General features: G+C 31.4%; 2 protein-coding genes across 4 annotated transcripts; one reads left to right on the forward strand and one right to left on the reverse strand.

The window, feature by feature from the left end:
- Positions 1-4,036: 4,036 nt before the first annotated feature.
- Positions 4,037-5,100, forward strand: LOC116772697 (transmembrane protein 70 homolog, mitochondrial). The gene is made up of 2 exons (XM_032664968.2): positions 4,037-4,640; positions 4,789-5,100. Exons 1-2 carry the CDS (start codon positions 4,191-4,193, stop codon positions 4,984-4,986), a joined length of 648 nt encoding a protein of 215 aa, XP_032520859.1. The 5' UTR covers positions 4,037-4,190; the 3' UTR covers positions 4,987-5,100.
- Positions 5,101-5,950: 850 nt separating this feature from the next.
- On the reverse strand, positions 5,951-20,055 carry LOC116772682 (UNC93-like protein MFSD11). Of its 3 annotated transcripts, none has more exons than XM_032664955.2 (8): positions 19,634-20,055; positions 14,625-14,794; positions 11,082-11,258; positions 9,824-9,983; positions 8,194-8,302; positions 7,923-8,048; positions 7,009-7,313; positions 5,951-6,898 (listed from the first exon to the last, which is right to left on the reverse strand). In XM_032664955.2, exons 1-8 carry the CDS (start codon positions 19,718-19,720, stop codon positions 6,674-6,676), a joined length of 1,359 nt encoding a protein of 452 aa, XP_032520846.2. In that variant the 5' UTR covers positions 19,721-20,055; the 3' UTR covers positions 5,951-6,673. The 3 variants fall into 3 exon arrangements, with proteins under 3 accessions (XP_032520846.2, XP_061377375.1, XP_032520839.2); XM_032664948.2 differs by having other exon boundaries at positions 5,952-6,898; positions 9,818-9,983; positions 19,634-20,053; XM_061521391.1 differs by lacking the exons at positions 14,625-14,794; positions 19,634-20,055 and adding an exon at positions 11,895-12,251 and having other exon boundaries at positions 9,818-9,983.
- Positions 20,056-20,254: the final 199 nt, after the last annotated feature.

The following is a 20,254-nucleotide window of genomic DNA, read 5'->3' on the forward strand; positions in this document are numbered from 1 at the left end:
TGATTAAGTGCTTCAAGCGTGCGAGTATAATGTGTGTGAAACAAAATTGTTAATGTAAAAGTTCAATTAAAAATGTTCAAATATACGAATGAAATATCAAATATTTTGGCGCTAATTTCTCATAAGATCTTTGTAGCTTTTGTCCAACAGCCTCATATATAAATATCAGATGGAAGAACATACAAATGTATCGTAGTTTCTTTTGTATATGTGATTAATAGAGTGACTACAGTGTTGCAAAATAGAAACTTTTTTAAAATAAGCTACACTCATAAGGAAACTGGCCAAATAACACTTCTAATATCTGTACCTAGCCTAGCATTTTTTGCGACTTCGTACTTGTTGATTTCGGAATTGGGTTCAGAGAGAAATTAATAATGTTTGCTTAAATAGTTTTGTTAACCAAGTGGTTGCGACATCTGTCGTTTGTATCAAGTGACTTCATACAGCATATTTATACTAACTGTTATGATGACTTCCGCGGGATTTGAAGGTATTTTGGGAAAGCCAATATTTTTTAAAAGCCTGTAAGTTTCAGTTTTTGCACAAAAGTATTCAACGTTCTCATTTGATATCATAGGATTCGTTTTAATCGATTTGTCTTACTTTTTATTAGACATTTTATTTAGAAGATTTAATTTACCCCACTATAAATCAGAAGAAAAATATGAAATTATTGAATATGTGGGTGACACTGAAAATGTTTAGAACTGGCCAGTCAGAAACATTGCTAGTAAAACTTTCTTTAATTTCATTTTCGAATTCTTTGGTTACCTTTTTACATGGTTACATTTGTCATTTGTTTTTGTGAATTGGCAGCAAAGCTAAAATTATTGTTACAATTCAAAATGAACCAACCTAACGCAAGAAAATTTTCGGTCAATGTTTTATTATGTCCTTCGTTATGGGCTTACTGAACCCCAAAACTATGATAGGCTGCGATTAGCATTTCTTAATGAAGCCCCATCTCGTGTCACTATTTACGATTGGTTTAACGAGTTTAAGCTTGGACGTACTTTAACAACGACTACTGAAAGCGACGCATGATAGAGGAAGATAAGAGAGTGACCTATCAGCAAATATGGGCAATGCTAGACATTGGTATGAATCAAGTTGAAAACATATTATACTAACATTTAGGCGTCAGAAAGCTTTGTAACATGAATTCCCCATACTTTGACCGTTGACCAGAAACGTTCAACGGCGTTAACTGAAATGTTGTATTTGACATCGTCACAGGTGATGAAAGGATATATTGCTACGAACCCGAAACCAAAATACAATGATCTCAATGGTTGTTTCCTTTCGAGGATCGGCCAACGAAGGTAAATAAACGAAGAAGTCAAGAAAAAAGATATCGCCCCATTCTTTGGTCGGAAAGGTCATGTCGCGACAGTTGTAATAGAAAATGGATGGACAGTTGCTGCAGACTGGTAAGTCAATCGCTGTTTGCCTTTTGTCTTAAAAAAAATTCGACAGCAGCGCCCTCGAAGCAGGTTCCTCCTTCCCCACAAAAATGCCTCCGCAAAACGGACTGTTAAATATTAGACTGTGGCTGGTGTCGAGATAATGAGTTATATACTATACAGTCCTGACCTGGCGCCCTGCGACTTTTATTTATTCCGTAAAACTGAAGATTTTAGGTATTCGGCTTACGAGCCTTGAAGATGCGGTGAAAGCGTGCGAAAATGCCATAGAAGAGTCCCCTGAGGAAGAATGGGTCCATTGATTTTCCCAGTGGTTCCATCGAATGCGATGATGTGTAGAAAAAAACGGAGGTTACTTTGAAAAACAATAAGAGTATTTGCAAATTTCTACATTAAGCCGTTTTTCATTTTCTAACCTTTGTCAGTGTTACCTGGATAATTGAAAATATAGATGGATGTCAAACATAACAATAAAAAATATTTCTTACCTAAACATATCTACGTTGAAATTTAAAAAAATATGACTTTATTTGAACTATCAGGAATCAGGAACAATATTTATAGTCAATGATCATTCCATGTAGGAATGATTCTCGTCTTTTATAAACATCTCCACAGACGTTGAATATGAAATCATGACGTTTGTGACGCATGAAGATAGAACGCTTGTATATTTAGTTTAAAAATTAGACAATAGCATTGTGTCTTGGATTTAAATCATAATATCTAGTAGACATCACTATTGGTAGCAATTGGGTTCACTATATAAGATGTCTCTTACTCAGTTAGATTTAATCCGATCACTAAAATACAGAGGATGTTTGTGTTCGCATTGGTAATGTTACCGCTGTATATTGTGTGTCCATTGCCGTATACAGAATCGACGACATCTTCATGTCTATGGCATATAGATTCATGTAAGTCTCCTCTTATATCGTTTTTATATCTTGAATAAACCAAATATAAACCTAGGAATTCTTATTAAGACTTCCTTTTTCTTTGTCAACGACGAAAGATGACAACTAAATCAAAGCTCTCGTACATAACATCATATACGTTTTGTTTCGTCTTTCATAAGGGCTCGGCCTTGATTTTTAAATTATTAATATATCGTCTACATATTGTTTAGTAGAGATTTTGTTATCAACATAAACACATAATAAAATTTGTGCATTGATTTGTACAAACGAAATGTCAGTGGGGTTTAGGGGAGGGATAGATACAAAGAATACAAGTAAATGTGTATGAATGAAACCATAGCTGATAGCATAATTAAAAAGTAACACAATGCTACATTAACTCGGTAGTACTTAAATTGAAACTTGTGTTATTTCTAATTAATTTAAAACATTTTAATATCTAAAGAGTAAAAGTACTTGTATAATAAGTTTAACCTAGTCTCGTTGCATTAGATATTTCATTAGCAGCCTTTTGGACGAAACTACCTACTCAAAAAACTAATAAAAATTATATTTTATATCAGTCCTTTAATTTCAATTTCAGGGTATTTAAAATAACTGTTCAGTTTTGTTTCATCCGTAGGCAAAACTTGATTGCACTCCATTTTTTAATTTCAGGTGTTGATAAATGCCCAGATAATTTAGTAATAACAGAGAGCAATTGCAACCAATCCTATTGGCTAGCGCAAAGAACTTGCAAAGACCCCGAGATAACTCTTGTAGGAACAGTTTGTGGCTTTTCTAGGTGTGACTGTCCTGGAACGACAGTCATGGACACTGAGACTGGCTTCTGTTACGAAGTCGACAATTGTCCAATGAAACATGAAATGTAAAAGAATTTGAATTATTTTTTTATTTTTGACAATATTGGGTTTTATATATGTGGTTTATTCCTTTGGCAAAACTATATATTTTACATAAAACAACTACTTATCTGAAACCTAAACACGAAAGTTCAAATCGCGAAAATAACGAAAAAATAACCAACTTAATGTAAACCTTGGAAAGTCAGAAAATATTAACTAATATTTAATAGTTGTTACTATAGACCTTTAAAATACTCTTTCTTTATGACCTCCGTAATTTAAATACCTTCAACAAACAATCAAAAAGATGTGACAATAATTCCATTCATAAAATAAACACTTACACTTAGTTGCTTTCACAATCTGACCTCCTTTATAAATTTAAGATTTATACTGTAGCATTAGTTACATACTTATCTTGTAACGTTATAAGCAAACCCACTTATTTATAGAGAGTAAATTTTATTGCAATTATTTATATGTTATTTTGAATCAAAATTGTCATTTCATCAAACAAAGCTTTATATTTACTTTATATTTCAGTTTTATATCAGGTATTCCTTCTTTTTCAAATAGGACAAGTAAGCTAGGCAACCGGCAAAGTAGGCAATAAAAATTGTATCTATAGAGGAAAGTAGATTTTTTGCTTTAATATTAACGTTCATATGATAATTGTACCCCACTTTCTGCATCAAAGTAGATAAGATAAAACTCCTAGTGTTAGAAGTTTTTTAAAACAACTATTAGAGATTTTTTTAAAGTGCATTAAATAATATATATTTACTTATTTTTTACGAAACAATTAAAGAAATAAAAGCAAAACTTATTCATAAGTAACTATTATGTTACGTACCTAATTACAACTATGTTCTTATAGCCATATTCATAAATGTCATTCGTTACAGTATCAAATTGTCACTGTCACGAATTGTCACAAAGTGACATGTAACCTCAGATCTTAAAAATTAATAAACACGATCTAAAAGCTTTATTGTAAAATGATTCGCTTGAACCAAAGAAATTTCCTATTTTCACATGGAAAATGCCTGATAAATAAGGCTTTTGTTCATGATGTTTTCTCAAATGCTAAGATAAATTTAAGCCATCGTAACTTGGTTAGGCATTTTGCTAGCAAACAAAAAGAAGAAGAAAAATTGGAACGAATATACTATGGTCCTCTGACACCACAGATACGAGCTGTTAAGATATTTTCCGTATCATCCAGCGCAGCCGGCTTAGCTGCACAACCAATAATTATTAGGGAAGCCTCATCCATTGGAAGCACTTCATTAATAGTAGCGCTATGTTCCGTTGTTGGTTTCTTTACGTTTGTGACGCCAATATTATTACATATTATAACTAAAAAGTATGTAACAGAAATGCACTATAACCCTGAAACAGAAACATACAGGGCTACAACATTAAATTTCTTCATTGCACCAGTTCATGTAAGTGTTTCTTGTATAATATATAACTTATTGAAACTAAATTCTGTAAGCTGAAACTGTACGTAATACAATAGAATTATCTTACTCCATAATTCTATACAGTAATGCTTCAACAGGCATTATGTAAGTGTAATTTTTCTAATTGCAGCATCATTTCAAGGCCGATGATGTTGTAGTGCCTGATATCCCTGGCATGTTCACCACCATGATAGCTAAAGGGAAACCCTTATTCATTGAAGCCAGACATTTTTCCGACCCGCTGTATTACGCTAAGATCATGGGATACGACAAACCATTAGACTTCAAACTTGGGGAACCGCAAGACAATGAAAACAAAACTAGTTAAATGTCGATTTATTTCGATTTCCTTAAGTATTAGAAGTTAGATTTATATAATTCTTTATTAAGTTTCAAATACATTAAACAAATTTTATTCATAAAATATATAATTTCAGCCGTACGTGATGTATTTTATATCATTCAAACAGCCCTCCATCAGGTTTCCAAACTGATAACATGTAAAAGAATAAACTGACTAGATAATATTGCAAAATTAAAATTTCTGAAAGCTTAAAATGTATGAAGTAATTCTTCTCATATTACAATATGAACAGGCTTTTAAGATATACATACATTTTGAAATATATTCTTATTAGTACAAGGAATGTTAGGAATTGATACACATTTAAGTTGTATAAAGCAAACAATACTAATTTAAATAGACATCGTCTATCATATACAGTACAAGTGGCAACGACATCCGAGTCAAGGTACATTAATAAATAATAGTGTTACTCTTAAACATTAATAATAGCTAACAATGATTTTTTTTTACATTAATTACAAAACAAGATATAAAATTTTATTAAAGAAATTGATTTGCGATCTTAGCATGAATGTACAGTAAAAAAAATAAATAAATCTCTTTACAAATTCGTTTGTTATTTGGATATAATTTATAATCTTTACAAGATGTTGCAAAACGAATATCTACAGCGATAATTTGAAAACTATCCGACTATTCTAATATAAGGCCGTTCATAAAATACGTCAGACTAAAATCAGTTTTTTTTATCCCCTCCCCCCTATTGTCACACTTTCTGTGACCCGCCCTAGAAATATTTCGACACAAAAAAAGCAAACCCCTTCCCTTCTGAGTATCATAAATTGTAAATGATAGTACACAAATTCTGAAAATTAAAAATATATATATAGTAAAATTTAAATAAATTAATAAATATGTTTCATAACGAACATATAAATAATATAATGAACGGCGAATCGGGTTGCCGTAACTCCCCCCCCCCCCCCCCCCCCGCAAACTCAGCCAGACCCCCCCTTGTATGCGAACGTATTTTATGAACGGCTCCTAGTTGTTATGTAAAATTAATTTTTTACAGTTAAGGACTCCTCGCTTCAATAATACTAGTAAATTCGAACCTCATCCCATCACATTCTTACAATTTTCTTTACATTATTATAAAAATATATATATTTCTTATTAATTTACATAATTTTGTTCATAGTTACATGGAATGATATGTTGGAATAAGTGTATTTATCTTTGTAGTAAACAATTATCTCATCACAATTAAAACCTTCTGTGACGTCAGCATTATGTTATTTTAATGATGAATAACAAGGAAATCGTCACTCACATACGATTGATTCAAGTTATAGGATATTTTTATATGCAATACAATATCAACTTACTGGCATTATATATATGCTAAATGCCATCTCAGACATCAAGTTTAAAGGCGAAGGATTTATTCATTGTAGATGTCTATATTATATATGGAATGCTCTGGAATGGAAAAGTAACAGAGTGTTGAGGTTAAATATAAAATAAACAGTGCGTTCAAGGTATCGGATTTGTCACAATAGATCCTCACTAGAAACTTTACTTAACCCAAGGCAAGTAGGGTGGAAAAGATTGAAGTTTGTGACGTCATCATGTGCCATTATACTACTAGGTTGATCTAAACATTTCGTTTGGTGACTTAAAGCGATGACGTCACACGCCCCACTACTTAGTCATAGTGTAGCGCATCCTCGACGTCCCTGGATGCGGGCTTCTCTCCGGGCGCCAATGGCGCGAGGGCGGCTCGAGCGGCCGCGCGTGCCACGGAGCGTGCTGCCCACTCCACGCGGCAGAAGGCTGCTGTACCAGCTGTACCCAACACCGCCAGGACTCCGAGTTGAACTGACAGCGGCGCTCGGGATGAATAGAAGAAGCACGCGGCAGCGGCCAGGGACTGTTGAATGATTAAAATTATTTTATATACATATATATCATTATAGATATCGTTTAATTATTTTGAATACTTAAATTTGTAATAAAGAAAATTACAAAGATAATACCGACCTGTGTGAATTTGAAGAGAGCGAAGGCGGAGGTACTGTTATCAGCGTACTTCCCGCCCAGGATGGAGTATATCTGAGTGTTGTAACAGGCGTCGCCGAATCCTAGGAGGAAACTGCAGAGCATCGCCAGGTACGGCGAGGGAGTGATGTAGGAGGTGTCGGTGGTGTCTCCGAACGGCGCCAGGTTCGGCAGATTGATGAAGATGAGGAAGAAGCTCGTCATGTGGATGAGGTAGCCCATTATGACGATGGGGTCACGACCCCAACGAGTCGTCTTACTGCCCAGGATACCGAACAATGCTCCTCCTGTCATTTAAATGTCAGTTTTTACAAAATGTTATTCATATTATATATTCTTGTCTATAAACGTGTCGTTGGCAGAATGTTTTGTGCATGTACAAAGGCCATAAATTGAATTTTTTTATTTTAATTGATTTTTTTTATTTTAATTGATTTTTATTTAGGGCAATTGATGACGACAAGAAAATTTAAACTATCATCTGTTTTAAATCAAAGCACTATGTGAAAGACTTTAAAAGTCGATGAATTCAATTATATTATTGGATTGCAATAACCTTTAAGATACATCTGATGTCGCTTAGCGCGATCCTGACGCAAGTCGTCAAACACTTTATAGGTCATCAGATAAATGTTTAGAACTATACAAACAATACATTTTGTGGAGCACCTCTCAAATATAATCGAGAGTTACTTGACAAACAAGGGCAGAAATATCACGAATAGTCATATCAAGTGGTCCCATTTTATTTTACACACATGTATGTATGTATGTGTGCGTTTGCGTGTGCGTGTGTGTGTGTATTTTTTTGGTTGATTTTCCAGGTTTAGAGGAACATACGGAACATATAATTTTGATATGTCTGCATATCTATTCGTACAATATGTCTCTCGTACCTAGAACCTCTCCGAGTCCTATGAAGACTCCTGACAGTCCCACCAGCTGCTTGGCGTTCTCACCCATAGCGAGGGTGAAGCCGATACTCGGACTGTATACGCCGCTGAAGAATGACAGCTCCACACCTGGAATATAAAGGAAATTCACCGGAATGTAGATTTTACAGACATATATGTATATATATATATGTGTGTGTGTGTCTGGAAGTACTACTTACGGTTTGATAGACTATAATAATAATAATAATATATGTAGTAATTAAATAGTGACCTGTGTATATAAAGGCCGCGCTCAGTAACATCATGTCGCCGGTACAGAACAGCCTGATGGCGCCGCGGAACGCCTCCATGGGACCTTCCTCCTTCATGGTCATCTCATTCTGACACAGGAATATAAACCTTATGAATACGTTTTTGTATATTGTAGATATAATTTTGAAATGTGCGCTTATATAAGTCTATGGACCATTTTATACTGGTTAATAAATTATGTTAATTTAAATTGTATGTGTTATAGACCAAAGGATGAACGCGGGCGTTATATAGAATGCTCGGGCATTATTAATAATATCCAGTACTATTGGGCAATGTCCTTAATTTCTATGTAAATTTCTAAACCTAACTTAACTTATCCGATTTTCCATACTGCCCAGTCATTATAAGAATTACCAATTTAACACTTGATCCGTAACATATAAGAAATTTGTTCAAAGACGCCGCTCATTTGTATATATTTCGTATAACGGCCTTCCTATTGAGGCGTGTTCTTCACGTCGATCAGATAGCAGTTATAATATATTGATATTGAGGGATATTTCAATCTTAATCAATAGTAACACTTTAAACCGATCTGCGCACACAGCGCTTATATCAACTGATGGTACGTTCTGACAGTTCCCATACATGTGTCGTCCCTTGACCCGGTCTTATAAAGGTATATATTAATAAAATTCATTGTAATGTCCTTATTATTCGACCCTCGATGTCTGTCGGAAGTTGAATTCAAGCGGAATTTTTTTTTCTTTGCCGATTTTATTTCGGGATTTCTTAAAAATGTAAAAATCATATCAAATTGAAATTATATTCGGATGTAGGTTTTTGTTACAATTTTCTATACGTTTTAATTTTTTTCTTTCCGTGTTATTATTTAAGCGAACATCGACTTTGCAGTCCCACTAAAAGGGAAGGATTTGGTCAGACTTTTAATATGATCAAATCCATTTTTTTTTATATAGATAAAAAATATATGTACAGGACAGATTAAATATAATTCCTTGGAATTAAAACAAACTACGTATGCCATTATTTCACTGATATACGTATGTATTGATGATTATAACTTTCATCTGCCTTTTTCCTGTTACTTCAGATGCTACTTATTGATACTTCTTAGTCATGACGTCACGAAATAGTTAAAAAAATATATTTAATTCGTAAAACAATGAAGTCCAAAAGCATAAACAGCGGAGTCGCGAGTCGTAAATACCACGTGAGTATTTCTCACAGACGATAAACATTGTGATAAAAACATATTATATATGTCACGGACATTTGTTTGCTTCCTGTATATTGTTAAGAAAAATCCGCAATCAGCGAGAACAGACAACGGCGTACATCATCAGTCATATATATATATATATATATATATTAGATTTAATTAGAAATTAATAATCAACGAGTTGTTTTTAACGACTATCATTATATTTTGTGTCAACATTTATCGTGAACCTGAATATAAATATATAATTTCTTTCAAATATATCTATGTATTTTCAGTCTTGCATTATGAGTAATTCATAGTGTCAACTCAGGTATATAAATTAAATACAGTAAACGCTACGTGTTCAGTTCGAGCTGTACCGATGGTAAGTGGTGCTCTGCGAGTATAAGATCACCTTTACATCGTCAATATTTCTTCTAGCGGGACGCAGCAACATCAGGAAGACTATGCCCAGGGCGCACACCCCCGTCAGCACCCCGAACACGACGTTGCGAGTGTGGAGGTCGATGTGGGACTTGCCTTGGAACTTTATGAACACGAAGAGATTGCCGAAGAACAAACTGGAAGGGAACATTAAATTAAATTGTATGATAATGAAGTCTAAGGTATTCGCGAGTGTTCATTTAAATAAAACTAATATTTCCGAATGTAGGTACTGCGCCTTATTTATTGTTTGAACTAAATACTCACGAAGTTCTGGTTACTTTGCAGATGAAAATAACAATTAGTACTTAGGAAGGTAGCTCGAAAATTTCGTTGAATGGAAGGTAGATTTTGGAAAACGTACATTTTTGTTATAATAGGGGTAGGTCAGATTGAAATGAAAAGTCAGTCAGACAAATAAAACATGATTCACGTCTCATCTGCCCATGATCAGGTTTGCCGCAAAGTAACCGAAACGTCGGGAGTATGTAGTTAAAATAATAAAAGAAATGCGTAGCAAACCGAATATATTACTTTTATTGTTTGGATGATGCAATAGGTAAGTTTGTCTCAGAGCTTGCATATATTCAAGGCTTTTAAAATGTCTCATGATAGTGTGCATATAAAAACTCATTTCTACCATTATCAAGGTTTTTTTTTAAAACAAGAATGAATTGTTATGTAATTTGCAATTATTTCAAATTGGTTTTATTACATACCCTTTTGTGTCGTCGGTCAAATGTAAAATTGAAGTAAAAGAGAAGCCTTTATAAACAAAACAATGAATAAATCTCGATCTTATGAATTAAACATGTCGTCTATGGAAATAGACATGTGATTGGTAATATATAAAACACAACGCGCCTTCAAATCTAATGATTTTCTTTGTCTCAACATATTGTTGATATTTTTATGGTCTGTGGTGAACACAATCTATAGTCTATTGTACGATTTTACAATTATAATTTAATATAGATAGTCTGTGGTATAACGGACAGGCCAGGACGAACAGTAATTTAGAAATTATGAGTGATAAATGATTAAGTATTATATTTAAAAAGAATGATTAAAATTAACCTATCACATGCATGAAAGATAGAATCAAATTAAAGCAAGTCAGTAAAAAAATATATAAAAGGTGATAGACCAATTCTTTATTTATTGTGATATATATAGTCTATAATAAGACAATTTTAAATTACATATAAAACCGCCTTATTCTAAATATTCCGTACCTGCATTGCAGCATGGCCCAGAAGACTCCAGAATTCCTTGATATGGTCTCCCCATCGCTGTTCAGAGTGAGGTAGTTCCCTTGGCCGGTCCATATGGCCGCGGCGCCCGCCCCTATCATAACACTGGCGAGGTAGAGAAGCCATGTGCGCGGGAAAAGGAACGTCACTATGAAGAACCTGAACGTAATAAACAATAACAAATTCTTAATTACAGAATATACATAGCCAACAGTTCTTATTTTAAATTTACAGTAATTTTTTTTAAATACTGGCTGAATACGAAAAGTATGAAATGTGATTTTTATTAGATTTACATCATATATTTTTTTATACTGGTTGATACAGAATATATATAGCCGAAACTTCCTATTTGAAATATAATATTTGATTTTTTTAAATACTGGCTGAATACGAAAAGAATGAAAAATGCTTTGTATTAATGTATACCGAGTTTTAATTTTTTCTTTATCAAGCTCGTAAGACGCAAATAAAAATAATTGTAACTAGTTTTCGAGTGACAAAAACAAACTTCGCTTATTAAATATCAAGAGCAAACACTCGATTCATTTATTCTCTATATCATAATTACCTATCTACCTAAAGTGCATACTTAAAGCAAGGCAAGGCGTACTGATTTTTCCTTAAGAAATTGATTATATTAGTCATAAGGGACACTAAGGTCTCCTGTTAGGGAAAACTGTTATTCTGTGATCAGGTAAATTGCACACTTCCGACAGAACAATACCTATCATGTTGCCACAATAGTTTCTAACAATAAGCAATGAATTAAGAAATATACAAATTATACATGACCTTGAAGGTAATACAAAGTATTCCATATTCGAACGTATCGATCCAGAGTCAGTTCAATCTTTCTTCCTACATAGTTGGCACAGATCACGTCTGTGTATTAAACACGCAAGGTCTTGTAAGTTGTGCATACTTGACTTGTTTTATTACATCGTAAGTAGTGACGTAGCGGCTAGGGGCGTGTCAGAAGTAGTTCGCCTTGATTCAATTCAAAGTTAGTGAAGGTGATAAATCCACTAAATAGTAATAACATTTAGATTGGAGCAAGTGTTTATGAAATTCTATTATAAGGCTCACTATACAGGTATTTTAAATACATTGAACAATAATTTAATCTCTATAATTTTTTAAACAGTATAAAGCTTATCGCGGAGTGATATAAGTTTACTTATATACTTTTTTCAAGAAATCGAATAATTTTATATTTAATAGCCACAGAACGATACGAAGTAAATGCCATAACTGACTGAAGAATTATTGTGAATCTAGACAGGAGTTTGTAGTATATGTTGAATATAAAATATTTACTTTTTGAATAGGAATATTATCACTAAATCACGTAGCATTTAAGAGGTCATTGTACTTGTGCGTATGGAGGTACCGATTTAATGTTTTTCATAAAAAATAATGTTTTCGTAACAATCAAAACAAAGAGCTTCTTTAAGAATCATAAATGGCTTATTAACTCATGTAAAATAAACTTTAGTCCGTATAACATGTGATTTTCCTAGAATTTTGATAAAAATCAAATTAATACAAAATGTAAAATGCCATGAATACTATCTACCGTGAGTTAGAATTCGTCAAACGTAATTATTATGCGTACCTCGTCTTCGGAATAACGGTTCCCCTATCGCTCGTACTGTTGGCCTTCATCGCTTAAGCTATGTTTGATTTTTTTTTTAAACAATTATAGATATGTAACAAACTAGATAGCAAATAATTCGGTGTTTTCTTTACTTGAGTAACTGACACATACGAGTAACGTATCTTCTTCCCGCCAATGCGACCAATGACATTTAGATGTTTGTTTCATATTAAAAATATAAAATGCATACTATGAAGCCATAGCATAAATAAATTAAAAAAACTATGAAAGCGTGTATGTTTTTTTATCCATAATTGTTATTACTTAGTTTTTATTAGTACAGCTAGCTGATAATTTTTCCTCATCTCTATCCGAAAGAAAAACCGAACATGCAAAAGAAAGCTGTCATAATGTCATAATGTATCTTGAAAGGAGTCGCGTGCGCGTCTAGCAAGACTATAATTATTAAAATAAGTCGTATAATATAATTTCTTTTCTTAATGAAAAAAATATTACCTGTAGCGATTTCTACAACACCTTATAATAAATAAATCAGTGAAGTAGAAAAGAATAATAATTCCCGGTTTTCGAATAAACTAATGTCAAACGTGTTACGTGATTGTCTATAACAATTTATACTACCTATTCTCATAGTATTAAATTTGTAGCTTATAGGTCAGATGTCAACATACTATACTAAATGCAAAGATTTTATAAGCAAAGAAATAATGTCCATTATATAAATCGATTTAAAATCGACTTCCAACAGATGCTGGCAATTCAGCTATATATTTATTTATTTTATTATTATGATCTTTTAACCTAGGATTTTTCTTATTATAAATTGTTATCGCCTTTGAAAGAACGTTTTAACGTTCAAGTTAAATTTTCCTTCAATGTGATGTAAGAACAAAACATTCTTGCTAACCGTCATTATGAACTACGCAGTGTAAACCTTGCAACACTTGAACGTTTGATTTTAAGAGCAAACAGTGAAAGCTACTGTTGGCACTGTTAATAAAATATACCATTGTTTCCTGAATTATAAATTATATTTAAATTGGAATTATATGTGATGAACGTATTTACTTATAACATATGTACAGAAAATAATATCATCGGCTATATAAATGAAAAATATTTCTTTATATACAGAAAAGTGAAATGTCCGTGCAATTCAATTTCCTGTATAAGGTAAATTGTTTATGGCATGTTGTAAACCAACGTTAGATATACCTTTCATTATTACGTAATTTAACGGACTAGCCACTAGAAGTTGCGCCATCCGCGTCCTGGCTGGCCGCTGATAGCTCTACCAACGATAACGTTTTGCAAATAATAATTGTATAAATAATTTATCATAATAAACTTCCTACATTTAGTTTTAATTACCGCTTTTTATATATTTGCTAATACCAATGAGTTAGTATATGAAATGCACTCGTATAAATATTTATTACTTCTTGACGTCAAAATTACTGAATGGTTATTGCATTACGTTTATAAAAGACATATTGTTAGAAATATAATTCTCATTGTTGTATAGTAATAATGTATTTTTTTAATATTAAAATCGCTTCTCTAACGAAGGTCACTTCTAAAATTCCTCAGTGGTCTAAATGTCAATCGCCCATTAATTATATTTCACTTTGCAGATGACCCCGTTCTTATCTTATATATGATAATGAATCCATAAACATGAATATGTGTTAGAACACTATATCTCAAGTAATACCTATGAATAAAAAATAATTTCAAATAATGACTGCGAAATTTAAATTCACGTGAATAGCTCACAGATCACTTTTTACTTAACTACTTAACTTAAGTGTGATAAAAAAAAAGTTTTAAAAATAAACAGCCCAACATAAACCCTGAAATGACAGCTGGAATCCAAAGGATATATTAGTAATAAAAAAAATTACAAATAAGTAACAGCTCCAATGAGCATGGCTCCTCTCGGCCCGGTGATTGTGATGACGGAGGGCGCCATCCAATTGCAGATGGCCAACGTGGCATAGATGATAGCGAGTGATGTGTAGCCATCACCGGTGAACGACGGATCATCCTGTTTGATGCTGTCCAATATAGTTTTCTGTAACCAAAGTGGAAAGTTGAAAATATACGCTTCTATGATAATGTACTTGTAATTATACGAAGTAATGACTATAACCTAGTTGGTACTTGAAGCAAATAAGTGGGTTATTTTTTTTCTGTTTAATAACACTGCTTTACCTGAGCGTTTGCGTAATGTTAATTGATACCATATTTATATGATAACGTAAAACAAAGTTTCTATAATGAATTTGAATAATATAAACATGAATAGATATGGCTGTTAGATCTAGAAAAGTTGTCGATGATAAACCAGAACGAGGTGATCGGGTATAGTTCAGAGTATATATAAAAGGCTTTTAATTACACAACTATGTTTTCCTTTAAAGAATCTACTATTTAATAGTTTTCTTATCACAAGGCACTAGTTAGCAAAGCAAACAATATTTAGACAGGCGAAGTGAATTATCTTTAAAAAACTAACCGGCCTAGAGTAATAACATTTCAAAACATTAATAAAGATAAATTTTAATTTTTCCTTGCGAAAAAAACCGTCATTCGTTTTTGCAATCAATAATCTCTTTCGTAACTAATTTTATAGCGTTATTGTAATAGTCTATGCTACATAAGGATATGCTCGTTAAAAAATGTGTTTTTGGTAAACAAAACGGTCGTGGGAGTGTTTTGACACCGGTAAAAAGATTTCTTTTATACCACAAATTATAGAATTACCAAAGTCGTAATCGGACAACTAAAAAAGGGTTATGCCCATTTATATTAAAATATCGATACAAGGCAATCAACAAATTTAGTGATAAGACAAAGTGGCCTCGCCTTCGCCGTTATGAAATATAAAAGTACAATAAACACTAGATTTTATGTTTGCGTACTTAAAGATGTCAATTTTGTAAAATCTTCCAGTGACAATTCATATTTTTGTTTACTGCATTACATCGTACTTGCGAAGGTAGCTCGAAAATTTCGTCGAATGGAGGGTAGATTGTGGAAAACGTTCATTTTTGTTTAGTTTTGTTATCAGGGGCAGGTCAGATTGAAATGAAAAGTCAGTCAGACAAATAAAACATGATGAATGGTGAATTTTCCACCATCATCATCCCTTCCGAAAAAAATTCTGTTATTATCCTTTATAGTCTGGGTATGGCGAATGGTTATAGTACACTAGAAATATAGGAGATTTAAATATCATTGAGTTCTGTATTTAAAACAAGAACCAAGTTTTAACCCGAAGTTTATAACTTGAGTTTGAGAATGACTTCATATATAGGAATCCTCAAAGGACTTACAGAGTCTCCAACAGCCGAAGAATTCATTTCGCTTCATTCTATCAAATGAAATCTTTCATATAAACTTCTTTGGGAAAGACATTGTGGGTGAATTATGAAAGCGGTGCGTCGTGTGCACGAAAATATACATATAATAGCTTAAGATGAGCTAGCTACTACACAAAGAGCTCGTTTTTAAATCTTAAAACACCTGAATTATGGCTTAAACCTAAAATATGTTCTAATATATTTCTGAACTCTATTTCGGTCTATTAAAAAAAAGCAAGCATGAGACATGGCCTTTTGCATTTTAATAATAGAAATTTCTTGATCTATTTAAGCCTTTATATAATGATAATAGGTTACGAAGAAAAAGTATTTTTATTTCTTTTAACGCACGGAGTTTTTATTTAAGTAATTCTAAGGAACTACTTTTATGATACTCTATGGTATTGGTAATTTCACGTGTAACTTGTGGAATAAACTTGAATTTATAACTAAGAGATTTAATCATATAATGTTACTATTTTTTAAACTTTCCGTACAAGATTATATATATATATATATCAGGGAAAATATGAAGTACATAATCCTCCAACTATACCTATGTCTAGATAAGATTTAAGATGTTAATTTAAATATACAATCGACTCTAATATATAAAATACATATCATTTTCTCTTTCACACCTACGTCTCCCATATTTTACGAAGGTTAAAAATATACCTTAAGAAAATATTACATTTTTAATAACAAATTTGAAACTATCACAGAAATCATATTTATCTTAAATCCTAACTGGTACACTCAACAAGGATCTTATAAAGGTAACTATTTGGACAGGTTTACGGTGTCACTGGTTAGTGACATTTAAAAAAGGCGGCAAACGATTATAGACACATCAAGAGAAATATTTAAAGACACACCTACAATATTAACATTTTAATATTCGTTTGTTTTACATATTTAAAGGAGATATATACTTCTGCTTACTCTTTAACGCTTTAAGAAACATCGACATTATTTATTTATCTCCAATTATACGTCACCATAATAATACCTGACCTCCACTGGCCGCTACCTTGATAAAGAATCCTTAAATTTCCTTATCAGGCAATTGGAAAAACAATGACGAATTTGCTATATCTCATCTCAATTATTGTAACATTCGTCTGATAACAATGTCAACACTAGATGACATGTTATTGACAAAAATACCCTTGAAAATCGGTATCTGCACAATAAATCGGTTTGACCTAAATTGCGATCCTTGAATTTATCGTCTGTAGAGAAGCAATGATAGTATCATATAAGGGGTTAATATTTTCAAAATAATCAACTATCGAATAACAAGGCAGATGAAAAGTTGTGATATTGACATTCTCTCATTATTTATGGGTATATAACAATTATATTTATTAATAACATAAACATGAATAATCTATACCACATTGTGCAACAGATATCTTCTTTTTTAATCCTCACTCTCACACTCTCACATCGGATTCACTTCCTAATAAATTTTATGGTACTCTTAACACTATTTCAAAAATTTTAATACCATCGATCGTAACGTAGTTTTTATAAAATTAATTAAGAAAGGAAACCCATACAAAGTTTCGCATTAATATAGAAATTTGCATTATGATATTAGCGAAAGCAAATCACTTTCCGAAAGCGAAACCATGTTAATATCTAAGACCTTATCCTTTTCAAATATATATATATATATATATTTACAATTTTAATATAATTCTGACGGATTTATGTAACGTTTCACGTTTCACGTTTTCACGTTTATCCATTCCACGTAATCGGAATTGGATTTCTATTAAGTAAGGCTTTTCATTTGTCTGATATTTAGAAAGTCGTGGGATTCTAAACTTATAACGTACAATTATTTGTCACAAACAGATAATAATTATTTTGTGGGTAATGTCGTTAGAATTATCGCAGTAGTGTAGGAAAAAAACTATTATGTTAACGATTTACCTATATAGTGTTGCCATGATAATTTATCTAAGAATTTTTTTGGATATACGCCTGTAACTAAGTAGTACTAACACAGACATTACATCAACGTTATTACATAAACATAACAAATGTCGGACAATGATCTCAAATTCTCAATTCAAATTACATAATATGTAACGATATCAATAACTCGTCGGCATCTGAGAAAAATATTTCAATAAATCGCCTTTGGCCCACTTTGAATGTATCAAAATAAAATTATCAGGATTAAGTAAACAAAATACAATAATATTTATATTAATAATTCAATACAAACAAGTTTTTTAAAATAAACAATTTATTTTTTTCATTGACATTGATGATGAAATAAATGGGAAACTACAGTATGCTGAGTCAAAGTTATCATAGTCACACTACAATTGGTGTGTTAATAGTCTTTCAAATATAAATCTTCTATTGAAAAGAAATTCAAAACGCTCTATATGTAGTATGACAATAAAAATTTGATATAAGGACACTGTACTGAAAACCATACTAATTAGCTTCAAATCTAGTAAGTCCTAGATAGGCTAGCGATAAAGAGTTCATGAAAAACCACCATCTTCCAGAATTAAAGAGATGTTTGAATAAATAGTAAATTGTTTAAGTAACTCTTCAATTCTTTAATAAACGGTCATTTATTATATGAAAAATTATTATATACCTTACATTATGGACCATAAGATATCATATCATACCATAGGACATCAAAGCCATTAATGAATTTAAAACTTATCATAAATAATTTAAATTTAAAACTTATCATAAATAATTTATATGGTAAAAAAAAATTAATAATTGGAATATGTTATTACAATTTATATTTGTGAGATTTCACTTATATATTTGTATATTTTTTTATTAAAACTTCATCTTTAAAATACTTTTTCTATCAAGGTGTAGTATAAGTAAAACTCTGACCAACAAAGGTAACCAAAGATATATTTTTCAAAAAGAGATCAAATTATATTTCCATATTCAAAATATATATTTTTTTAACAACCAACTTGTGTGTGAGAAGTTCAAAATATATTTGGCAAAAAATATTTGTTTTTGTTTGGCAAGAAAATTTATGTTTTTTATTTAATGTCTTTTATTTAAAAAAAAAAAGATTGCATTTAGATTTAGAAAAATTAGAATTACAAATACATTACTATTTATCTAAACCATAATGTTAAACAGTTTAGACTATTCTATTACTTTTTTTGACAAATTTTAAATATGTGGGTAAAAAATTAAATTAATAAACTGACAAAAATTTAAAACAATACCAAGTCTACCTTATTCTGTATAAGGTCTGTAGTTTTTACATCTATAGTATGAACAATATACATTTAATGTTGCATGAAGACTGAAGTGTGAAAGTAATACATGTTTATAACTTGGCATTGGCACAAGGCATTATACATAATTAAAAAAATTTAAAATATTCATGGATATTTTAAATCACTTTAATTTTTTTTATTTCAATTTTCTAATTGGAAAGTTACACAGACTAATTGAAAACTTTTAGGTGGTAATATTTTTAAAAAGTTCACAATCATTATTGATAAATATAATAAAAAAAAAAGAATAATACATACCTCAATATTTCCCATAGTTTGGAATGCAGTAAACACAAACATAAATCCAAAACCGAGTAGAATAACATTAATAAATTTTCTCTCCATTGTGAATAATTAAAAAAGAAAAAATTATTGGGAAATTTCACTAAAAATAATAAAATATTTAAATGTTGTACAATATTTTTAGGGTTTGTTCTTAAAATTTACTTTACGATCAATAACGCTGTTTAAAGCTTGGCGTTTGCTATTGTAATGTTAACAATATTCTAGTTCCATTCTCCAAATATCGAAACTCCCTCCACTTATTATGATGAAAATTTCTACGCCACTAGCAAGATTTCGTTCTTATGTTGACCGCCGTAATATCTAGTTTTGCAAGAACATGTATCGTCATCATATCGTAAATGTAAATAAATAAATGTTACTATTCTGAGTACCAGCTGTCAGAAAGAAATGTCACTGTCATGATTTTTTATCAATATAGTAATTTTTACTTATAATAATAACCATAATTTTATTTTCTACAGATTTTTTATAATAAATTAACTTTATTTTTTAAATGTAAAAATAAATAGTAAACTCCCAAGATTATAGATATTATTATGAATCTGTGAATAATTTGCTGATTTCCGAGATCAT

Source organism: Danaus plexippus, chromosome 8 (genome assembly GCF_018135715.1).
Source record: "Danaus plexippus chromosome 8, MEX_DaPlex, whole genome shotgun sequence".
NCBI lineage: Eukaryota > Metazoa > Arthropoda > Insecta > Lepidoptera > Nymphalidae > Danaus > Danaus plexippus.